Below are 19,125 nucleotides of genomic sequence, written 5' to 3' on the forward strand. Positions count from 1 at the left end.
TTTTGTACCAAAAAATATACCTCATATAAAAAAGAAGATGTGGTATGATTGCCAATGAGACAGCTATCCACAAAAGACCAAAATGACACAGACATTAAACAACTATAGGTCACCGTACGGCCTTCAACAATGAGCAAAGCCCATACCGCATAGTGAGCTATAAAAGGCCCCGATAAGACAATGTAAAACAATTCAAACGAGAAAACTAACGGCCTTATTTATGTAAAAAAATGAACGAAAAACAAATATGTAACACATCAATTAACAAACGACAACCACTGAATTACAGGCTCCTGACTTAGGACTGAACAGAACAGAACAGAACAGAACATATTTTATTTCCAATTAAGGGCCCACAAGGGGCATACAGAGCATACATGAATAAGTCAAAAGAATATTGATTTGCATAGATACATAGATACAAACATTTTTTTACATACAGTTACAAACTCTTTTAGGTCATTTTTTAGTAGCAATAAACAAAAAAACTATGTTAATTGGACATGCTTTGATACTATATATGCCCTTGAATTTTTACTAGATAACATTTTTGTTCGCTTTGGAAATTCCGTATATCGTCAGATTATCGGAATTCCAATGGGGACTAACTGTGCACCACTTATTGCGGACCTGTTTTTGTATTGTTATGAGTTACAATTTATGACAAAAATAAACAAAGACCCATCGAAACAACATCTGATAAACAAATTTAATAATACTTTTAGATATTTGGATGACATTTTGGCTCTCAATAATGACGACTTCAGTATGTATATTAATGAAATTTATCCTGTTGAACTTACTTTAAATAGAGCTAATACTAACAATGACCACTGCCTTTTTCTCGATCTTGATATCTATATCACTAATGGAAAGCTGAATACTAAAATTTATGATAAAAGGGATGATTTTTCATTTCCTATCGTTAATTATCCGTTTTTAGATGGTGACGTTCCCTTGTCACCATCTTATGGCGTTTATATATCTCAACTTGTACGATTCGATCGTGTATGTAACAATGTTTTAGATTTTAACGAGAGAAATTTATGTATTACTGAAAAATTATTACACCAGGGTTTTCGATATCACAAACTAGTCAAAACATTTACTAAATTTTATCATCGGTATAAAGACATCATTCGTAAATATAGCTCAACATGCAGACTTCTAATACGTTCAGGTATTTCACATCCAATTTTTTATGGTAATATTCTTTATAAAGCACAAAGGTGTCAGTATTCACCTCAGAAACTTACAAAACCTTTGAATAGACTTATTAAGAAGGGATATAATTACGATACTGTTGTCAAGTCATTAAAGATTGCATATTTTGGCGTTAATATTGAGTCACTGATAAGGTCTTTGCATCGGAACTAAACACATTTATTCTAAAAACAGTTGTTGGCATGACACGGGTTATGTTCTTCTCATATATGTTATGATGGTATGATACTAAACCCCTAACGGGACGGATTGTGCCTGCTGTTCATATGATGAAATCATAATCTTTCAGTCAGTTTAATTGAAGTCTGGAGCTGGCATGTCAGTTAACTGCTAGTAGTCTGTTGTTATTTATGTATTATTGTCATTTTGTTTATTTTCTTTGGTTACATCTTCTGACATCAGACTCGGATTTCTCTTGAACTGAATTTTAATGTGCGTATTGTTATGCGTTTACTTTACTACATTGGTTAGAGGTATAGGGGGAGGGTTGAGATCTCACAAACATGTTTAACCCCGCCGCATTTTTGCGCCTGTCCCAAGTCAGGAGCCTCTGGCCTTTGTTAGTCTTGTATTATTTTAATTTTAGTTTCTTGTGTACAATTTGGAAATTAGTATGGCGTTCATTATCACTGGACTAGTATATATTTGTTTAGGGGCCAGCTGAAGGACGCCTCCGGGTGCGGGAATTTCTCGCTACATTGAAGACCTGTTGGTGACCCTCTGCTGTTGTTTTTTATTTGGTCGGGTTGTTGTCTCTTTGACACATTCCCCATTTCCATTCTCAATTTTACAATACAATTACTAACTCATATTCACTTTAATAAATTTACCAACAGCATTAAGGACCTGATTGTCTTCACAGTTTAATAAATAAATAAATTTATGCTGATTATCAAGTATAGAAAAATTCGTAATTCTTTGGCAAACAAAGTCAAAGAGAGCATCTCTAGCCGACAGGCACATACATAAATAGTGTGGCGGGGTTAAACTTGTTAGCGGGGTCCCAACCCTCCCCTAACCTGGGACAGTGGTATATAACAGTGTACATCATAAGAACGCAGTTTATTGTATGGGGAAGAGGTGGGGTGGTTGACCAACATTTGTTAATAACCTCCCCCCTAAATTACTAATTAATCTGAATTATTGAAAGATTGAACACCTCTTTATGCCCAAAAATTGTCATCCCCCCTTTATTTTTCTCTAACCTTTGTTGGGTTACAAATAACCAGTCCCTAAAATCAGTGGTTATTTTATTTTTGTGTTAAAAATTGTTGTCCGTCTAACACTGAAAGGATGCTGTAATCATTTAAGCTTTATGGACAACATCTTCTTATTTTTATAAGTAGGATAACTCCAAGGATGTCCGGAATTAAATAACATTTTAAACATCGAGTATACATTGTATCGCCAGTGAGATACGTATTTATTCAGTACAAGCTAAAGTTCTCCACACAGTGGAGTTAGCATACATAACTACAACAACTACAACAACAAAACCATCACGTGATCAAAGTCAAGTTTTTTTTCTCTTGAACACGTTACACGTCAAAATGGCCACGAATGGAACTACCCGTAGGAAAGTTGCTTTGATTACTGGTATAACTGGACAGGTAATGAGTTAATTTAAACATTTTAATGTAACATTTCGGCAGATTAACCAAAAAAAGGCATCACTGTTAAAACCCACGCCGTAAACTTTTGGCTTTAGGTTGTTTTAGTACAGGTGTAGCCAAAAGTGTTAGGAGTCTACGAACCCGAACTCGGACCTTAATGATGAATATTTTATACTCTTTAGGGCGTTAGCTTTCTTATACCATTATATTAATGAGGGATGAGATTTTTCAATAACTTTCAGTTGGATTTCAGGAATTTTATTTTTATTCAAATATTCACTATTCAATAAATCATGGACTAGTAAATCTATAACCCTCCCCCAGCTTATTATGTGCAGGTACTAAGATTTTTAAGTGGGTGTAATTAGGGTTCTGTGAAATTATATGGGTTATGCTCAGATCTGTTTGTGGACCTGAATATGAAAACATAAGATTTGATTTATTCAAATTTCAATAACTTTTTTTCTACCCAATAAATTGTTTTCTTACCTGCAATTCTAAGTTCAGACTTATTCAAGCTTCTTCATCATGATTATCTTTTTTTTAATTTTTAATGCATCATACCTGCCAACTTTTCAAAATACCTATGGGGGTTTTACATGAAAGATGGTTCTTATAGTCCTACAAAACCTTCAAGGGGGCCTTCTGGCCTTCAAATATATTTTAATGTGGTTTTTTGGTTTCTTCGTGCTTTAACAAGCTCATAGCCATTGTTAAATTAATTGTTTTCTTTAAAATATTGGACAAAATTTCCACTTGGGAGCCTCCATGGGGGAAATTCCCCGCAAATAGTGACAGTTGGCGGGTATGAATTGCATTCAGATTTTGTTGCATAAACAGTCATGACAGTTGAACTATTTAGTAAAATAAAACAAATTAAAATTATGAAGGTACATTGTAGTACCGAACATCTTGCCTAGAATTGATTTGGCTCGTTTAATTATCATTTAATTTTGACGAAATATTCACTTTGACCCTTTCTCAAAAATATAAAAATTTTAAAAAAAGTATTAATTTTGGTTGCGTCACATTCACTGTTCTAGAGTTATGACCCTTTTAAAATGAAAAAAAAGGCTGAATATTTGTTTTCCGTTCTCTAACTTAAGTTTGCCCTCACCAAATGTGTTATTGTACGCACACAACTCAGATCAAGTACGAAGTTGGCCATGGGTAGTGTCACTTTTACCATTCTTGAGTTATGTCCCTTTATGATATTGTATGCAAAAAAGTGGTGTCCTACATATCCCATGGACACATTCACCATTTATTCAGTTCTGAAATTTTGCAGCAAATACATTTAGTTAAAGTCATAAGAAACCTCAAATTAAAAAAAATTATGCATATGTTTTTAGCTCACCTGGCCCGAAGGGCCAAGTGAGCTTTTCCCATCACTTTGCGTCCGTCGTCGTTAACTTTTACAAAAATCTTCTCCTCTGAAACTACTGGGCCAAATTAAACCAAACTTGGCCGCAGTCATCATTGGGGTATCTAGTTTAAAAAATGTGTCCGGTGACCTGGCCAACCAACCAAGATGGCCACCATGGCTAAAAATAGAACATAGGGGTAAAATGCAGTTTTTGGCTTATAACTCAAAAACCAAAGCATTTAGAGCATATCTGACATGGGGTTAAATTGTTTATCAGGTCAAGATCTATCTGCCCTCAAATTTTCAGGTGAATCCGACAACCCGTTGTTGGGTTGCTGCCCTGAATTGGTAATTTTAGGGAATTTTTGCTGTTTTTGGTTATTATCTTGAATATTATTATAGATAGAGATAAACTGTAAACAGCAATAATGTACAGCAAAGTAAGATTTATAAATAAGTCGACATGACTGAAATGGTCAATTGACCCCCTAAGGAGTTATTGTCCTTTATAGTAAATTTTTAACAATTTTTATAAAATTTGTAAATTTTTACTAACATTTTCCACTGAAACTACTGGGCCAAGTTCATTAAAAATAGAGATAACTGTAAGCAGCAAGAATGTTCAGTAAAGTAAGACGTACTAACACATCACCATCACCAAAACACAATTTGTGATGAATCCATCTACTTCCTTTGTTTAATATTCACATAGACCAAGGTGAGCGACACAGGCTCTTTAGAGCCTCTAGTTTTTATAACTTAATGGATAGTTTTCATTATAAAACTTATGTACATATACTTTTTTCTGAAGAAAATTCTGTAATTTATTCATATTTAGAAGAAGTTTACTTTATTTTAATTGCTAAGCAATTCCCCGGACATATTTTCCTTATGCAAAGTGACCTCAGTGTGACCCATCTCATAAAAATCTGGTGATCGCAATAAACATGGATGTCCTTAAAATAAACTATTATCTGAATTTACATGTTAAACACGTGCTCAATTTCCATGCTTTTTTGTCGATTGTTGACAAACAGGTGACAATCGTTAAACTTCGGCTTCAAAACACGAACTTTAATTACCTGCCATATTTTCACAATAACACTGACCGATTGAAAAAAAAATTGACGATTATACGAAATTTACACGAAAAAAATGATAAATTTGTGCACATAAGACTAAGTTTATGATGTTTGTATGCATTGGTTCAAGAATTGGAAAAACATTATTTTTCACCGGTCACTCTTTTCTTATGACTTTAAATATTGGTAAATTTATTGATACTAGAACAAACATTTCGTATTTACAGGATGGTTCTTACTTAGCAGAGTTTTTGATAGAGAAAGGTTATGAGGTATGTATTAAACAATTATATCTTTATTATCATATTATATGTATATCATATCTCGATCCATATAAAAACCAAGATGCCAAGTAAACAACTATCCAATTTATAACAAAACAATTATGAAGAACAAAAACCACAGAATAACCAGCAAATAAGGATAGATATGGGTATGATACATATACATGTACATATATGTTTTGAAGACAATATCAAGAATTCCTAAAATGTACATGTATGTAATCATGTCGCAGAGAGATAATGAATATGTTCATTTGTGCATCCTGCTCCACCAGGGACAAATCAAAATTCAGATGAATATAAGTCCTATTTGGTATAAATGATGCTATGTAAGGAAAATAAGTTTAAGATTGTGGCTGAACATGCTAAAAGAAATTGGAACTGTAGCTATCATAGAGATACATGTATGTGACATACTTTACAACCAGTCTTCAACCATGAAGTCATAATTGTGTTAATTACACAATAGACAAAACTGATTAAGGGTTAAGAGGCCTGCAGGCTGACATACTTTATTATAATTTTAGGTTCATGGTATAATCAGAAGATCAAGTACCTTCAATACAAGCAGGATAGAACATTTATATGATGATCCTAAATCTCATAAAGAAGGATGTAAGTACAAACACAATACCTCAGGTCACCTCAGGTCACCTCAGTCCATTAAAAAACTTTTCCAACTTATAGTTTGTAAATCAATATTTGCACATTTTACTTGCATGTCTTTACAAAATTTGGCAAATATTTTCTAGTAGGGATACATTTTACTAGGCTTGGCATCTGACTAGTAGTTCACAGTGCAGTCTCATGCCTTCTCAAGCTAGATAATTATTATCAACAGTCCAGGCAAATTGTTTTCCATCTGAAGTCAAGTATAAAGCTCAACAACACTGAAATGTGATAAAATTGATATAAATAAGTAAAAATTACAGAACTTGCCTTTTGGCATAGAAAAGGGGAAGTAATCCATTAAACTTAATAAATAGAATGATTGTAATTGTATTCCTCATAAATTGTAAAAGACATTATGTGTTCATAAGAATATACTTCAAAAACAGAGAATATGAGGTATTCAATTCATCCATGACACAAAATCAGTTCAAGCAATACACATTGTACTTGGTTAATATTATTTACAAAAACAAATTATTTATGGATTGAATCAGAATAAACCATTGCTTTCTTAAAGTTATTTTTAAAAGAGAAATTATTTCCAAGTTTTTTTCAGTGAATTTTGACAACTTTTACAACTGTTTTCATGCTATAGTAAGGACCAAAACAGCCATAAAAACTTTTACATGTATTGTATCTTATAAAAAACAAGTTAGATTTTCTATATATAGATGGCGGTGGATGTAAGTAATACAGAGGGTTTTATTATTGCGTGCATTTTTCATATTTATTTTCATGTATGACCATGTAATATTAGTTTTTAGATTCTCGTTCACAACAGAACAAATGTACATTGGACCCAGTAAAGACACTTTAAAATCTCAACTAGGGATGGGAGTCAAGTGGTTTTTTTTTTTAAGTGAAAATATCAGTTAAATTCAAAATTTGTCTCTATAAGTGGTTACCCAATTTTGAAGTGCCTTCTCTGGGTACAATGTTTGTTTAAATACAACAGTTCAAAGTTGGTTGAATCTAAACATTAATTTGCTATGGTCTAAGACATCAAATAATACTACAGTGTAACTTGCCTTCTGGGGAACCAGAAAAAAATGCCAGATTAAGTAGGGTGTTGGAATACTCAGTTTTTTTCTGCAAGGATAGACATATTTTGGGACCATGAAAATGTGTCAGTTAAAGCAGGATGTTGGAATAACTGGGGTGTCAGAGTAGGCAGGCTACACTGTATAATCATGTATAATTTTCACAATTTGCATGTAAAACTATTACACTTCATAACATTGTGTATCTGTTAATTAGATGCGGACTGATGTCCAGTGGTTTTTTTCTGCAATAGTAGAATAATGTAGCAGGTATTCTGTAGAATTTTTTATTTTTGATATTTATAACTTCTAATTTCCAGCATAATATATCTTTTGTTGGATTTTTTTCTTCTAAATTTATGTATATAAGATAGAGAGTAAGACGATCTAAACACCACAGAGAAGAGAGAGAACTTGTATAGAAAACTGGATCCCTGTTAATATGTAGTTCTTCGATAGGCTTGCTGTAAAATATTTATTGGTTGCCTGTTAATAGCAATATCAAGTTGGGCTAGAAGTAAACCTGCACCAACCGTGCAACCAGACAAATCATTTGAAAGGGCCTGTGACCTTTTTAAATTGCTCAAATCATACTTTCTTAAATTTTCTTAATATATGAAGCCTCATCAGGTGTACACAGTGTTCGAATATTTGATCAAAATCATTGACAAAATCATTCATTGTAATACATGTATTACCATTTGTGTGTAGTGTATTTGTAGCTGGGAAAATAAGCGAAAAAATTATAATGCTTACATGTGTGAATGGAGGATATTTTAATCTTCATGTATCTTTTGATTAAGTTACAGACTACAATCTTTGTTGTATTAGTTTTGTAAACCAAATAAAATGGACAGAGCACTCAAAAACAAATAATTTGATGTCAATTTTAAAAATAATTAACTTGTTCTTAAAGAAAAAGAAGTTAAAATTTTTTGTTAATGAATTGACATCTATAACAAACTTGCTGCAAGGTGCAGGAATCTAATATCTGTTCTGAAAATATCAATGATGTCATTGTTTAATTAATCTTTTGAATTGGAGTTATCTTCCTTTGTCCATGATTATAGTTGAATCAACTACAATCAATGCTGTATACATGTTATACAATGCAATGTTTAATTTTACTTTCCACTGATAAATTAAAGCAATCTTTACCCTTCAGTGCTTACAAGCACTTTGAATAAAGTCTTTGGTTAATGAAAAGTAAATGTTACTTCGAAAAGAAAATAGCAGATTATGAGTGTGATTTTTGGTAAACCTAGAAAACTTGATATTGCTTTTAACAGCTGTGAATAGCATAGAGACAACCAGGACATTAACATCTACATGCATATTAATATTGTGGCTAACAGATGTTAGACATGTTTATTATTTTATGTTTCAGCCATGCATTTACATTATGGTGACTTAACAGATAGTACATGTTTAGTGAAAATAATAAGTCAAATTAAACCTGATGAGATTTATAACCTAGGAGCTCAGAGCCATGTAAAGGTACGATTTTTATTTGTAAAAGGAATCAAATAAGCTTTGAAAGAGGCTCATTTGTTTGATAAATTCATGTTGTAAAAACTTTGTATAAGTTGCACAATACTGACAATGAGATAATAGAATGTTATTTGAATATTTTAAAGAAACAATCAGGTGTTCTTATGATAGCAAAATGAGTTAACTGGCAACATGTTTGCATAAATTGATGCTAGAAATCTTAAATTCTATAATGATGATGATGGATGGCTACTTAACGTCTAGCGGCAAATAAACATGCATATTCAGGACAAAAACATATATCAATCATGTAATATGATTATTTACCCTTCTATGTACAAGACCGACATGCTGAGCCTGACTTTTTACGTGCTGGTCCGCATGAAGACATGTTACCTTTCCTGGAAACATTATTCTAACTCTGAGCTGGCCTGTCTTTGTTCTTAATCTTTAATGTTATGTGCTTAGCGGAGAAGCAACAAATACCATTAGGATAAGTAAACTATATTTGTTATCTGCAATTCACAGGAAACTTTGACGAAATGTGAGCATATGTCGATATCATCTTTGCCAAGTTGATAAAAATTTATACTTCAGTTTGGCTTTTAATATACATGTACATTGACATTGACTTTAATAACAGTTTGCCTTCTTGTCCTTCTATCTAACGTATTGTTTGAGCTAGCTGAATGCACAGCCAATGTAAATGCTTTAGGAATATTACGATTATATGATGTTTCTTTTTATTTAAGGTATCTTTTGAATTAGCTGAATACACAGCCAATGTAGATGCTGTAGGAACGTTACGATTATTAGATGCCATTAGAACCTGTGATCTCTCAAGTAAAGTAAAATTTTACCAAGCATCTACCAGTGAAATGTTTGGAAAAGTACAGGAAATACCACAGAAAGAAACTACACCTTTCTATCCTAGATCTCCTTATGGTAAGATTGTATTTTAAATCTCCTTAATATATAAAGATCTTATACTAGATCTCCTTTAGTTTTTATGGTGAATTTTTATTCTAAATCTCCTTGATATACAAGATTTTAGATCTACCTATGGCCACATTCTTTCCTTTATCACCTTATAGAAATATTTATCTTAGATCTGGTTATAGTGAGATTATATCCTAGAACACCTATGGTGAGATTCTATTCTACATATCCTTTTGGCAGATTCAATCCTAGATCTCCTCATGGTCAGTCCTGTCACTGTCAGATTCAGGTTTTATAATGTTATGCCCCACCTACGATAGTAGAGGGGCATTATGTTTTCTGGTCTGTGTGTTTGTCTGTGCGTCTGTTCGTCAGTCCGTTCGTCCCATTTCAGGTTAAAGTTTTTGTTCAAAGTAGTTTGTGATGAAGTTGAAGTCCAATCAACTTGAAACTTAGTACACATGTTCCCTATGATATGATCTTTCTAATTTTAATGCCAAATTAGATTTTCGACCCAAAGGAGTAGGTCCAGTAAGACAGACCCCTTTTTGGCCCAAAAATATAGCAGTTTTACAAAATTGTTAAAATGTAAACTTTTAGTTATTTATTGGACAGTATAATGCTTCTGCTACATAAATATGGGCTTTTTTTGACAATCCAATGCACATATATCGGGTACTATCACCATTAAGTCATGCTAAATTACTGCAATCTTCACAATTCTAGCATTTTAGTTAAATTTTAGACGGTTTTCGTGTAAAATGAAAGTGGCTGCATTTGTGTTCATCCTTAATATTGAAATGTAAGTTTTATTTTATGATAATACATAACATGTATAAAGTTTGAGGATGAACAGGGTTGCGGCCACTTTCATTTTTGACAAAAACCATCTGAAAAGTGACATTTATCAGCATATTTGGTAGATTTTTCATATTTGAACATAAATCATAACGTTTTAAATTACTAAATCAGTTAAAATCTTTCACATAAACCAATTAAATCAAATGAAATAGACAAAAGTGTTTAAAAAGTGATCAAAATCTTTTGTCAGATGAACCTGAAATTTGAGGCCAAAATTGGTCCTTATCGGACCTACTCCTTTCATGGTCCACTGAACATAGCAAATGATAGTGCAAGTTTCAGGTTAAAGTTTGTTTTTTTTTTGGTCAAGGTAGTTTTTGATGAAGTTGAAGTCCAATCGACTTGAAACTAATTCCACTTGTTCCCTATGATATGATCTTTCTAAATTTGAATGCCAAATTAGATTTTTACCTCAATTTCACGGTCCACTGAACATGAAAAATGATAGAGTGAGTGGGGCATCAGTGTACTGTGGAGACATTCTTGTATTAGAATATTCTTATGCCCCATTTATGAGCATTATGTTTTCTGGTCTGTGCATCTGTCTGTCCTGCTTCAGGTTAAAGATTTTGGTCAAGGTAGTTTTTGATGAAGTTGAAGTCCAATCAACTTGAAACTTAGTATACATGTTCCTTATGATATGATCTTTCTAATATTGATGCCAAATTAGAGATTTTACCCCATTTTCACGCTCCACCGAACATAGAAAATGATAGTGCGGATGGGGCATCCGTGTACTGGGGACACATTCTTGTTATATAAATAAGTTATGCTGTCTATCATGGATACTATTATTGCTGTAAAATTGATTGAAAAATGATTCATTTTATTATCAAGACTGAAAGGACCCCATTGGAAAAAAGCTTTGTTTGCTTTCATCCATCATTGGGTTAAGGCATTAGAAGTCCCTATGTAACAACCATTGATATATTTTAAGGTGGTATTATGTAATTGTATATATTAGAAATAAAATTGAGAATGGAAATGGGGAATGTGCCAAAGAGACAACAACCTGACCATAGAAAAAAACAAACAGCAAAAGATAACCAACAGGTTTTCAATGTAGCAAGAAATTCCCGCACCCGGAATAAATATTATTATTATTATTAGTCTATCCTAGATTTCCTTATGTTTAGATTCAATCCTAGATTTGCCTATGGTCAAGTTCTATCTAACATCTAGAATTTGAGATCTTCTTATGTATGGTGATATTTGTCATTCCAAAGTAAATGATACTTTATGTGTCCAAAATTTGCCTTTGAGGTATCTCAAAATAAGTCAAGTTTCTTTCATTTTATAATACATGTACCAATAATATTTGAAAAAGAAAGTTGTAACTATCCTATTTTAATTCAATGTTTTAATTGGGTGAAAGAGTGTATAATGCTTCACTCAGTCTTATTTACATGTGTATATTAAACTAGAAAAAAAAGCTTTTTGATATGAATAATGAGTAAATCTGTTCAATTACAGGTGTGGCCAAGTTATATGCCTACTGGATAGTTATAAACTATAGGGAAGCTTATGATATGTTTGCATGTAATGGAATCCTATTTAACCATGAAAGTCCAAGGAGAGGTGAGACATATTATTCATATCTATATGTTAAGACAAAAACTAGTTTCTGCAAGGTCTGATGTGGTAGTCCTTATCATCTGTACATAGGTTATGCACTTTCCATCTATTATATTTGTGTCGTTGCTTAAAACTATTTGCCCAATTGCAATAATCTTTTTTTTTATTCAAATTCTCTGTCTGCATAAAATCAGATGAAAGACATGGTCATAAGAGGTGGTCTTTATTGTTTGTCAAATGTAAAAAAGAAAATATCTGAAACATCAATGCTACATGTTTTAAAGCTTTACGTGTTTGGTGATTGAAAGCTCCTCTTTATTAATGTCTTATGAAAATCATTATCCTCTATTCTAAAGAATAGTTTTGACTTTAACATTTAATGTTCAGAAAAAATAAAATAGATATAGAAAGATGTGGTATGAGTACCAATGAGACAACTCTCCATCCAAATAATTTATAAAAGCAAACCTTTATCAAAATATTGCTTATATCATACATGTATGGTTTTATACATCTTTGCTGATAATTTCTTCTTCAAATCAATAAGGTTACAAAATCGGCTAACTTCAAGACACAAGCACAAAAATGTTTCTGCACATTTAGGGAAAAAAATAATCTTGACTTATTCCCCTTTGAACATATTTTATTATTTTATGACTATTTCATTGCTGACAATTAGTAACCTGAAAAATATGTTACGCTATAACAATGCAAAAAGTTGATGGAATTTTAATTGTTATGGCCTATTCAATTTAAATTTTCTAGCCACATAAATCAATAGAATTTCATTACTGTCTGGTTAACCATCTGTCACATGGTAGATATATAGTGTAACAGGCTTCTTCACTGAACAGTTTTACAACTATATAACTTATTTGTAATTACACATTGAACCTTTTTTTCTAACATAAAAGATTAAAAAGCATTTCATACTGAAAATATATGCTTAGATCAATGGTTTTACAAGACAACATGCATGCAAGAGGTGTAGATAAAAAGTATTCATCTTTATAATGTGGATTTATTTATTTTTATTGTATTAAAAAAAAAGGTGTGGTATGATTGCCAATCAGACAACTCTTCACAAGAGACCAAATGACACAAAAATTATCAACTATTTAACACTGTATGGCCTTCAACAATGAGCAAATCCCATATGGCATAGTCCGCTTTGGACTTATTTAGATACAAAGTATTGACAAATATGATATACAGTAACAAGTCAGCCACTGAAAAGGTTCTTGCTTTGCCGTTTGGGACAGGCATATACAGAATGTCATGGGCTTAAACATGTATCCTGGTGGGCAACCCTCCCCTAACCTAGGACAGTGATGGTACAGTACAGCATAAGGACAAACTATAAAAAATAGAGGAAAAAGGTTTTAACTCATCAGATAAACACAAATAGAAATACATGTACATCTAACAAAAACATAGAGTACATGTATGTGAATTTTAAGAATATGTTACTTTTTGAAGGGTGTCTTATCTCATGATCTAATCATTTACATCAAGTTGATTTGTTAATTATTTTGAATCAAGTCAAGTGTTTGAATTGGCTCTTTTCAATTGAGAAAAACTAATGGCTTTATATAAACAAAACAATTTAGAAGAAATAAATATGACAGACATGAATCAAAGACAACCACTATACTACAAGCTCTTCACTTGTGACAGACATGAATCGAAGACAACCACTATACTACAAGCTCTTCACTTGTGACAGACATGAATCAAAGACAACCACTATACTACAAGCTCTTCACTTGTGACAGACATGAATCAAAGACAACCACTATACTACAAGCTCTTGACTTGTGACAGACACCTATAGAATGTGATGTGGATCAACTATTTTGCTGGCACCAAACTCCTAATCTTGGACAGTGGTGTAACAGTTCAACATAAGATTTACAGTCTAAATTTGACTTTTTTTAAAGGATAAGATCATTTAATGAGTTGTCTCAGTTCACTCACTGTTGCCATAATAAATAAATCTTCTATATTTGCTCTAATTTATTCTCTATTGAACAGGAGTCACTTGCCATTCAACTGTTTTCCTAGTTCTTTGATCTACTTTAATGTTTTGTGATTATCTCTATTTTGTGCATTTTTCCTTTGATCTTTTTTTGTGATAGTTTTCATATCATGCTTCTTGCTTGAGATGGAAAATTATCGCTAGAAACTAAGCATGCATGTGGTGTTACTAATGAAATTGACATGAAATTGACAACGTCGTCATAGGTAAAATAGCGATAAACAGATTATCATTGTTCATCTCAACTCAATTGCCTTCCTCGCTTTCGCTGTCTAGGGTCAAGCTAGAAAATCAATCTCGTTGAGATAATCACGAATAATCTATAATTAGTTCAGTTTCTAACCATTAGGAATATGCCATCTAAATGATCTATATATATTTAGGATTGAGTTATTTCCCTTTAACTGCTTAATTGAAGCACTGAGTGTAATTGTACAAAGATAACTAATTATACCGAACAGTACAACAAAACACATTGAAGTTGGTGTCAAATTGTATATCATTTTATTTTAGATGTTACATGTCTTCTGATTGGCTGAAAGTTTATTGTCTATCAACTTATACACATAATTTGGTCATGTGACTATAAATTCATCAACGTTTTTTTCATGATTTATTCCTTAAAATGGATTTCTTATCCTACCCAATGTAATAATGCTTCTATTTGAATGGTAGAGACAAATAGTATTTTTCACAATTTTTTTATACGACGGCAAAAATTGAAAAATTTTTGGTCGTATATTGGTATGATGTTGGTGTCGTTGTCGTCGGCGTCGTCATCCGAATACTTTTAGTTTTCGCACTTTAACTTTAGTAAATGTGAATAGAAATCTATGAAATTTTAACACAAGGTTTATTACCACAAAAGGAAGGTTGGGATTAATTTGAAGTTTTGGTCCCAACAGTTTAGGAATAAAGGGGCCTAAAGGGTCCAAAATTAAACTCTGTTTGATTTCATCAAAAATTGAATAATTGGGGTTCCTTGATATGCCCAATCTAACCGTGTATGTAGATTCTTAATTTTTGGTCCCGTTTTAAAATTGGTCTACATTAATTATAATAAGGTCCAAAGGGTCCAAAATTAAACTTAGTTCGATTTTAACAAAAATTGAACCCTTGAGGTTCTTTGATATGCTGAATATAAAAATGTACTTAGATTTTTTATTATTGGCCCAGTTTTCAAGTTGGTCCAAATCGGGGTCCAAAATTAAACTTTGTTTGATTTCATCAAAAATTGAATAATTGGTGTTCTTTGATATGCCAAATTTAACTGTGTATGTAGATTCTTAATTTTTGGTCCCGTTTTCAAATTGGTCTACATTAAAGTCCAAAGGGTCCAAAATAAAACTAAGTTTGATTTTAACAAAAATTGAATTCTTGGGCTTCTTTGATATGCTGAATCTAAACATGTACTTAGATTTTTGATTATGGGCCTAGTTTTCAAGTTGGTCCAAATCAGGATCCAAAATTATTATATTAAGTATTGTGCAATAGCAAGAAATTTTCAATTGGACAATATTCAGCAATAGCAAGAAATCTTCAATTGCACAGTATTGTGCAATAGCAAGAAATGTTCAATTGCACAGTATTGCGCAATAGCAAGAAATCTTCAATTGCACAGTATTGTGCAATAGCAAATATTTTCAATTGCACAGTATTGCAACAAGCAACAGCATAATGAATTGCTCAAAGGCCAAAAAAATATTTTAAGTTCATTAGACCACATTCATTATGTGTCAGAAACCTATGATGTGTCAACTATTTAATCACAATCCAAATTTAGAGCTGAATCCAGCTTGAATGTTGTGTCCATACTTGCCCCAACTGTTCAGGGTTCAACCTCTGCGGTCGTACAAAAAAAGTGAAATGAAAATTATTTACTGATTTATTTGGAAGTTATTAAGAAAACATTTAAACCGTTGAAATTGGCTTGTATCAGTTTAAAATATAAAAAAGTCACTAAATTTGTCCTTAAATTACAAAATAAAATGTACTGAAAAACCTAATTAGAAATTAACAAGTCAGTTTTACAGAAAGTAAATTTTTGTTGTAAAAGTTTCATTAAAAGCATTGATAATCTTTGCAGTAAAAGCTGGTCAACATGTTTGTAAGCAACCTGAGCCCCTGCTATGCTTTAAAAATCTGACATGTGCCAGGTTAAATGACATGCTGATGGCCATTTTATTTTCACTAAATTACACTCCAATTTTGATGGGAATCCTCATATATTAAATTATATTCTTAAATGATATGACCATTTGGTCAACTTCTTTTTGTCGTTTTTTATTAAATGACTGGAGCGAGGACAAAAGGAACAATATCCCTCGTTGAATAGGAACGCTGTATATATTTTCACACCAAATTAAAACGTTGTAAGGACTGGAATGTAACCACCTGGGTTATTTTTACTTTTATTGTACGATTGTTTATCCAGATTTTCTGTCTTGTTTTGATTTTGAAACTTATCCGTTTCTCAATAATAAGGTGATGATTTGACAAGCTATTAATTCAATAAGAGGTCCTCAGAGCCTGGTAGCCAATCACAATTACTAAAATTATCACATGACATATAATCGAGGATAAGAAACCATTCCTTTTCTTTCATGTTTTTGTGAAATTGACTTTGGTTGCTTGTCAAGTTCTTAATTGATAGAGTGTCTCTTGTTCTATGATATAAATCCTTCTGATTTGTTTTTGTACAATAGCCAACATGCAAGTGATACAATGAAATAGTCCAGTCACTTCAAGTGTAATCTGTTTTCCTATTAGATTTTGCCTCTAAACAAACATAATCAAATGTATTGTGATACACATTAATGGACTTGTCTGTTCCGACCACTAAACTTGTTAAGAAATTGACATTATATAAACATGGTAGATTACTGATCAGTTTCACAGACAGGAAAGCAAAGTCCAATTTCTGACAAGAAAAAGTTTCAAAAAAGAAAGATGTAGATTTGTTTGACGTTGAAGACTAGAATTTTAATTATACAAGATGTGACCTGTCTTTCCTCTTTAGAAGGTTTTGTACTGCACGGCTATATGACAGATCTATGGAAATAAATAACTTTACTATAAATAATTTTTTCCCTTGGTCCTATTGTTTCTCTCCATATCTTTCTCTCACATTTGAGTCGTCTCCTGCCATAGCTTCTTATTTGTATCCTAATGCAGGCCCTGAGCCAGGAATTACCAAAGGGGGGTACTTGGACTCACGAACTCAACTTTAACAGTCACAATTCAAACAGAACATTGACTTAAACAGTGCTTATTTGTTTTCATGGTGGAGTTCGTACTAACCCCTGAAACCCCCTGGCTACAGATGTGTAATGTAACTTTACATGTACAGGAAACTTGTTCTTTCCATACAGCTGTAAATTGTCCTCAATACTTTGATATTTTGACATAGAGTTTTGTTTAAATTCAATAATTTATAAATCTTTTATATCTTTCTAAAAATAGATTTCAAAATGTATTTCCTATTTGCTTTTGTATTATAATAGAATGAAAGAGAAAGAATCTGGTTTAATGCATGACAATTACAAATCAAAGGGACATTGTTTTCATAACCTCTTTGCTTTGTTTGAATAAACTATACTTTTAGACTTAACAGGAATCATCTTTAGTTTATACTCTATGACTGTATATTATAGAAATTTGTCTTATTTTTAATCCTGGTCACGGCACCAATGTAGTTTATGCAATGCCTCAAAACCTTAAATGTTTAATGTTAATGCAGTTCTCAACCACTTTAACTTTCAATCACAGGTGAAACATTTGTAACCAGAAAAATTACTAGAGCTGTAGCAAAAATAGTGCTTGGACAACAAGAAAAAGTAGAACTAGGAAATATAGATGCCAAAAGAGATTGGGGTCATGCTAAAGACTATGTAGAGGTATGTCATTTCTTACTTCAGGTGTTTAGTTACACCTTTATTTATCAGTTTACAAAAGTTCAAAAGGTAAGGGAAAAGAACTGTTAGTCCATAATTTTGTTACTGTGGAATTGCAAAAAAAAATATGTCTTATTGTTGTCTTGCAATGGCTGCAGAAAACTCATTTTTAACTGTACATTTGTATCATTATAATTATACCCCCGCTTTAAAAAAGGGGGGGTATACTGTTTTACCTCTGTCTGTCAGTCCGTCCGTCCATCAGTCCGTCCGTCAGTCAGTCCGTCCCATGAAACTTTCGTCACATTTTTCTCAGGAACTACACATCCACCCTTTCTGTAATTTGGTATCAACATTTATATATGTCAGCCATACCGTGTGATGCGTTTTCAGATTCATCACTTGACAACTTCCTGTTTACCGAACACTTGTCTGATTTTACACATGATAGCCAAGTTGAAAATTTTCGTCACATTTTTCTCAGGAACTACAATACAAGGATTTCTGAAATTTGGTTTCAGGATTTATATAAGTCAGCTATACCGTGTGATGCGTTTTCAGATTCATCACTCGACAACTTCCTGTTTACCGAACACTTGTATGATTTTACACATGATAGCCAAGTTGAAAATTTTCGTCACATTTTTCTCAGGAACTACAATACAAGGATTTCTGAAATTTGGTTTCAGGATTTATATAAGTCAGCTATACCGTGTGATGCGTTTTCAGATTCATCACTCGACTACTTCCTGTTTACCGAACACTTGTATGATTTTACACATGATAACCAAGTTAAAAATTTTCGTCACATTTTTCTCAGGAACTACAATACAAGGATTTCTGATATTTGGTTTCAGGATTTTTATAAGTCAGCTATACCGTGTGATGCGTTTTCAGATTCATCACTCGACAACTTTCTGTTTACCGAACACTTGCATATTTTTACACTATTAATATTATCCACTTGCGGCGGGGGTATCATCAGTGAGCAGTAGCTCGCAGTTTCACTTGTTCATTCTTGTTACAGGTCGATTTTGCAAGCTGCTT

General features: G+C 32.4%; 1 protein-coding gene across 1 annotated transcript in view; it reads left to right on the top strand.

Moving 5' to 3' along the window:
• Positions 1–2,649: 2,649 nt before the first annotated feature.
• Positions 2,650–19,125, top strand: part of LOC143080951 (GDP-mannose 4,6 dehydratase-like) — a 28,519-nt gene continuing 12,043 nt past the window's right edge. The window contains exons 1-7 of the mRNA XM_076257151.1: positions 2,650–2,834; positions 5,513–5,557; positions 6,097–6,184; positions 8,669–8,778; positions 9,525–9,717; positions 12,046–12,150; positions 17,954–18,081. Of these exons, the coding sequence (XP_076113266.1) occupies positions 2,775–2,834; positions 5,513–5,557; positions 6,097–6,184; positions 8,669–8,778; positions 9,525–9,717; positions 12,046–12,150; positions 17,954–18,081 (729 nt within the window). The 5' untranslated portion in view covers positions 2,650–2,774. The remainder of the gene's footprint in view (positions 2,835–5,512; positions 5,558–6,096; positions 6,185–8,668; positions 8,779–9,524; positions 9,718–12,045; positions 12,151–17,953; positions 18,082–19,125) is intronic.

This window comes from Mytilus galloprovincialis, chromosome 6 (assembly GCF_965363235.1).
Source record: "Mytilus galloprovincialis chromosome 6, xbMytGall1.hap1.1, whole genome shotgun sequence".
NCBI lineage: Eukaryota > Metazoa > Mollusca > Bivalvia > Mytilida > Mytilidae > Mytilus > Mytilus galloprovincialis.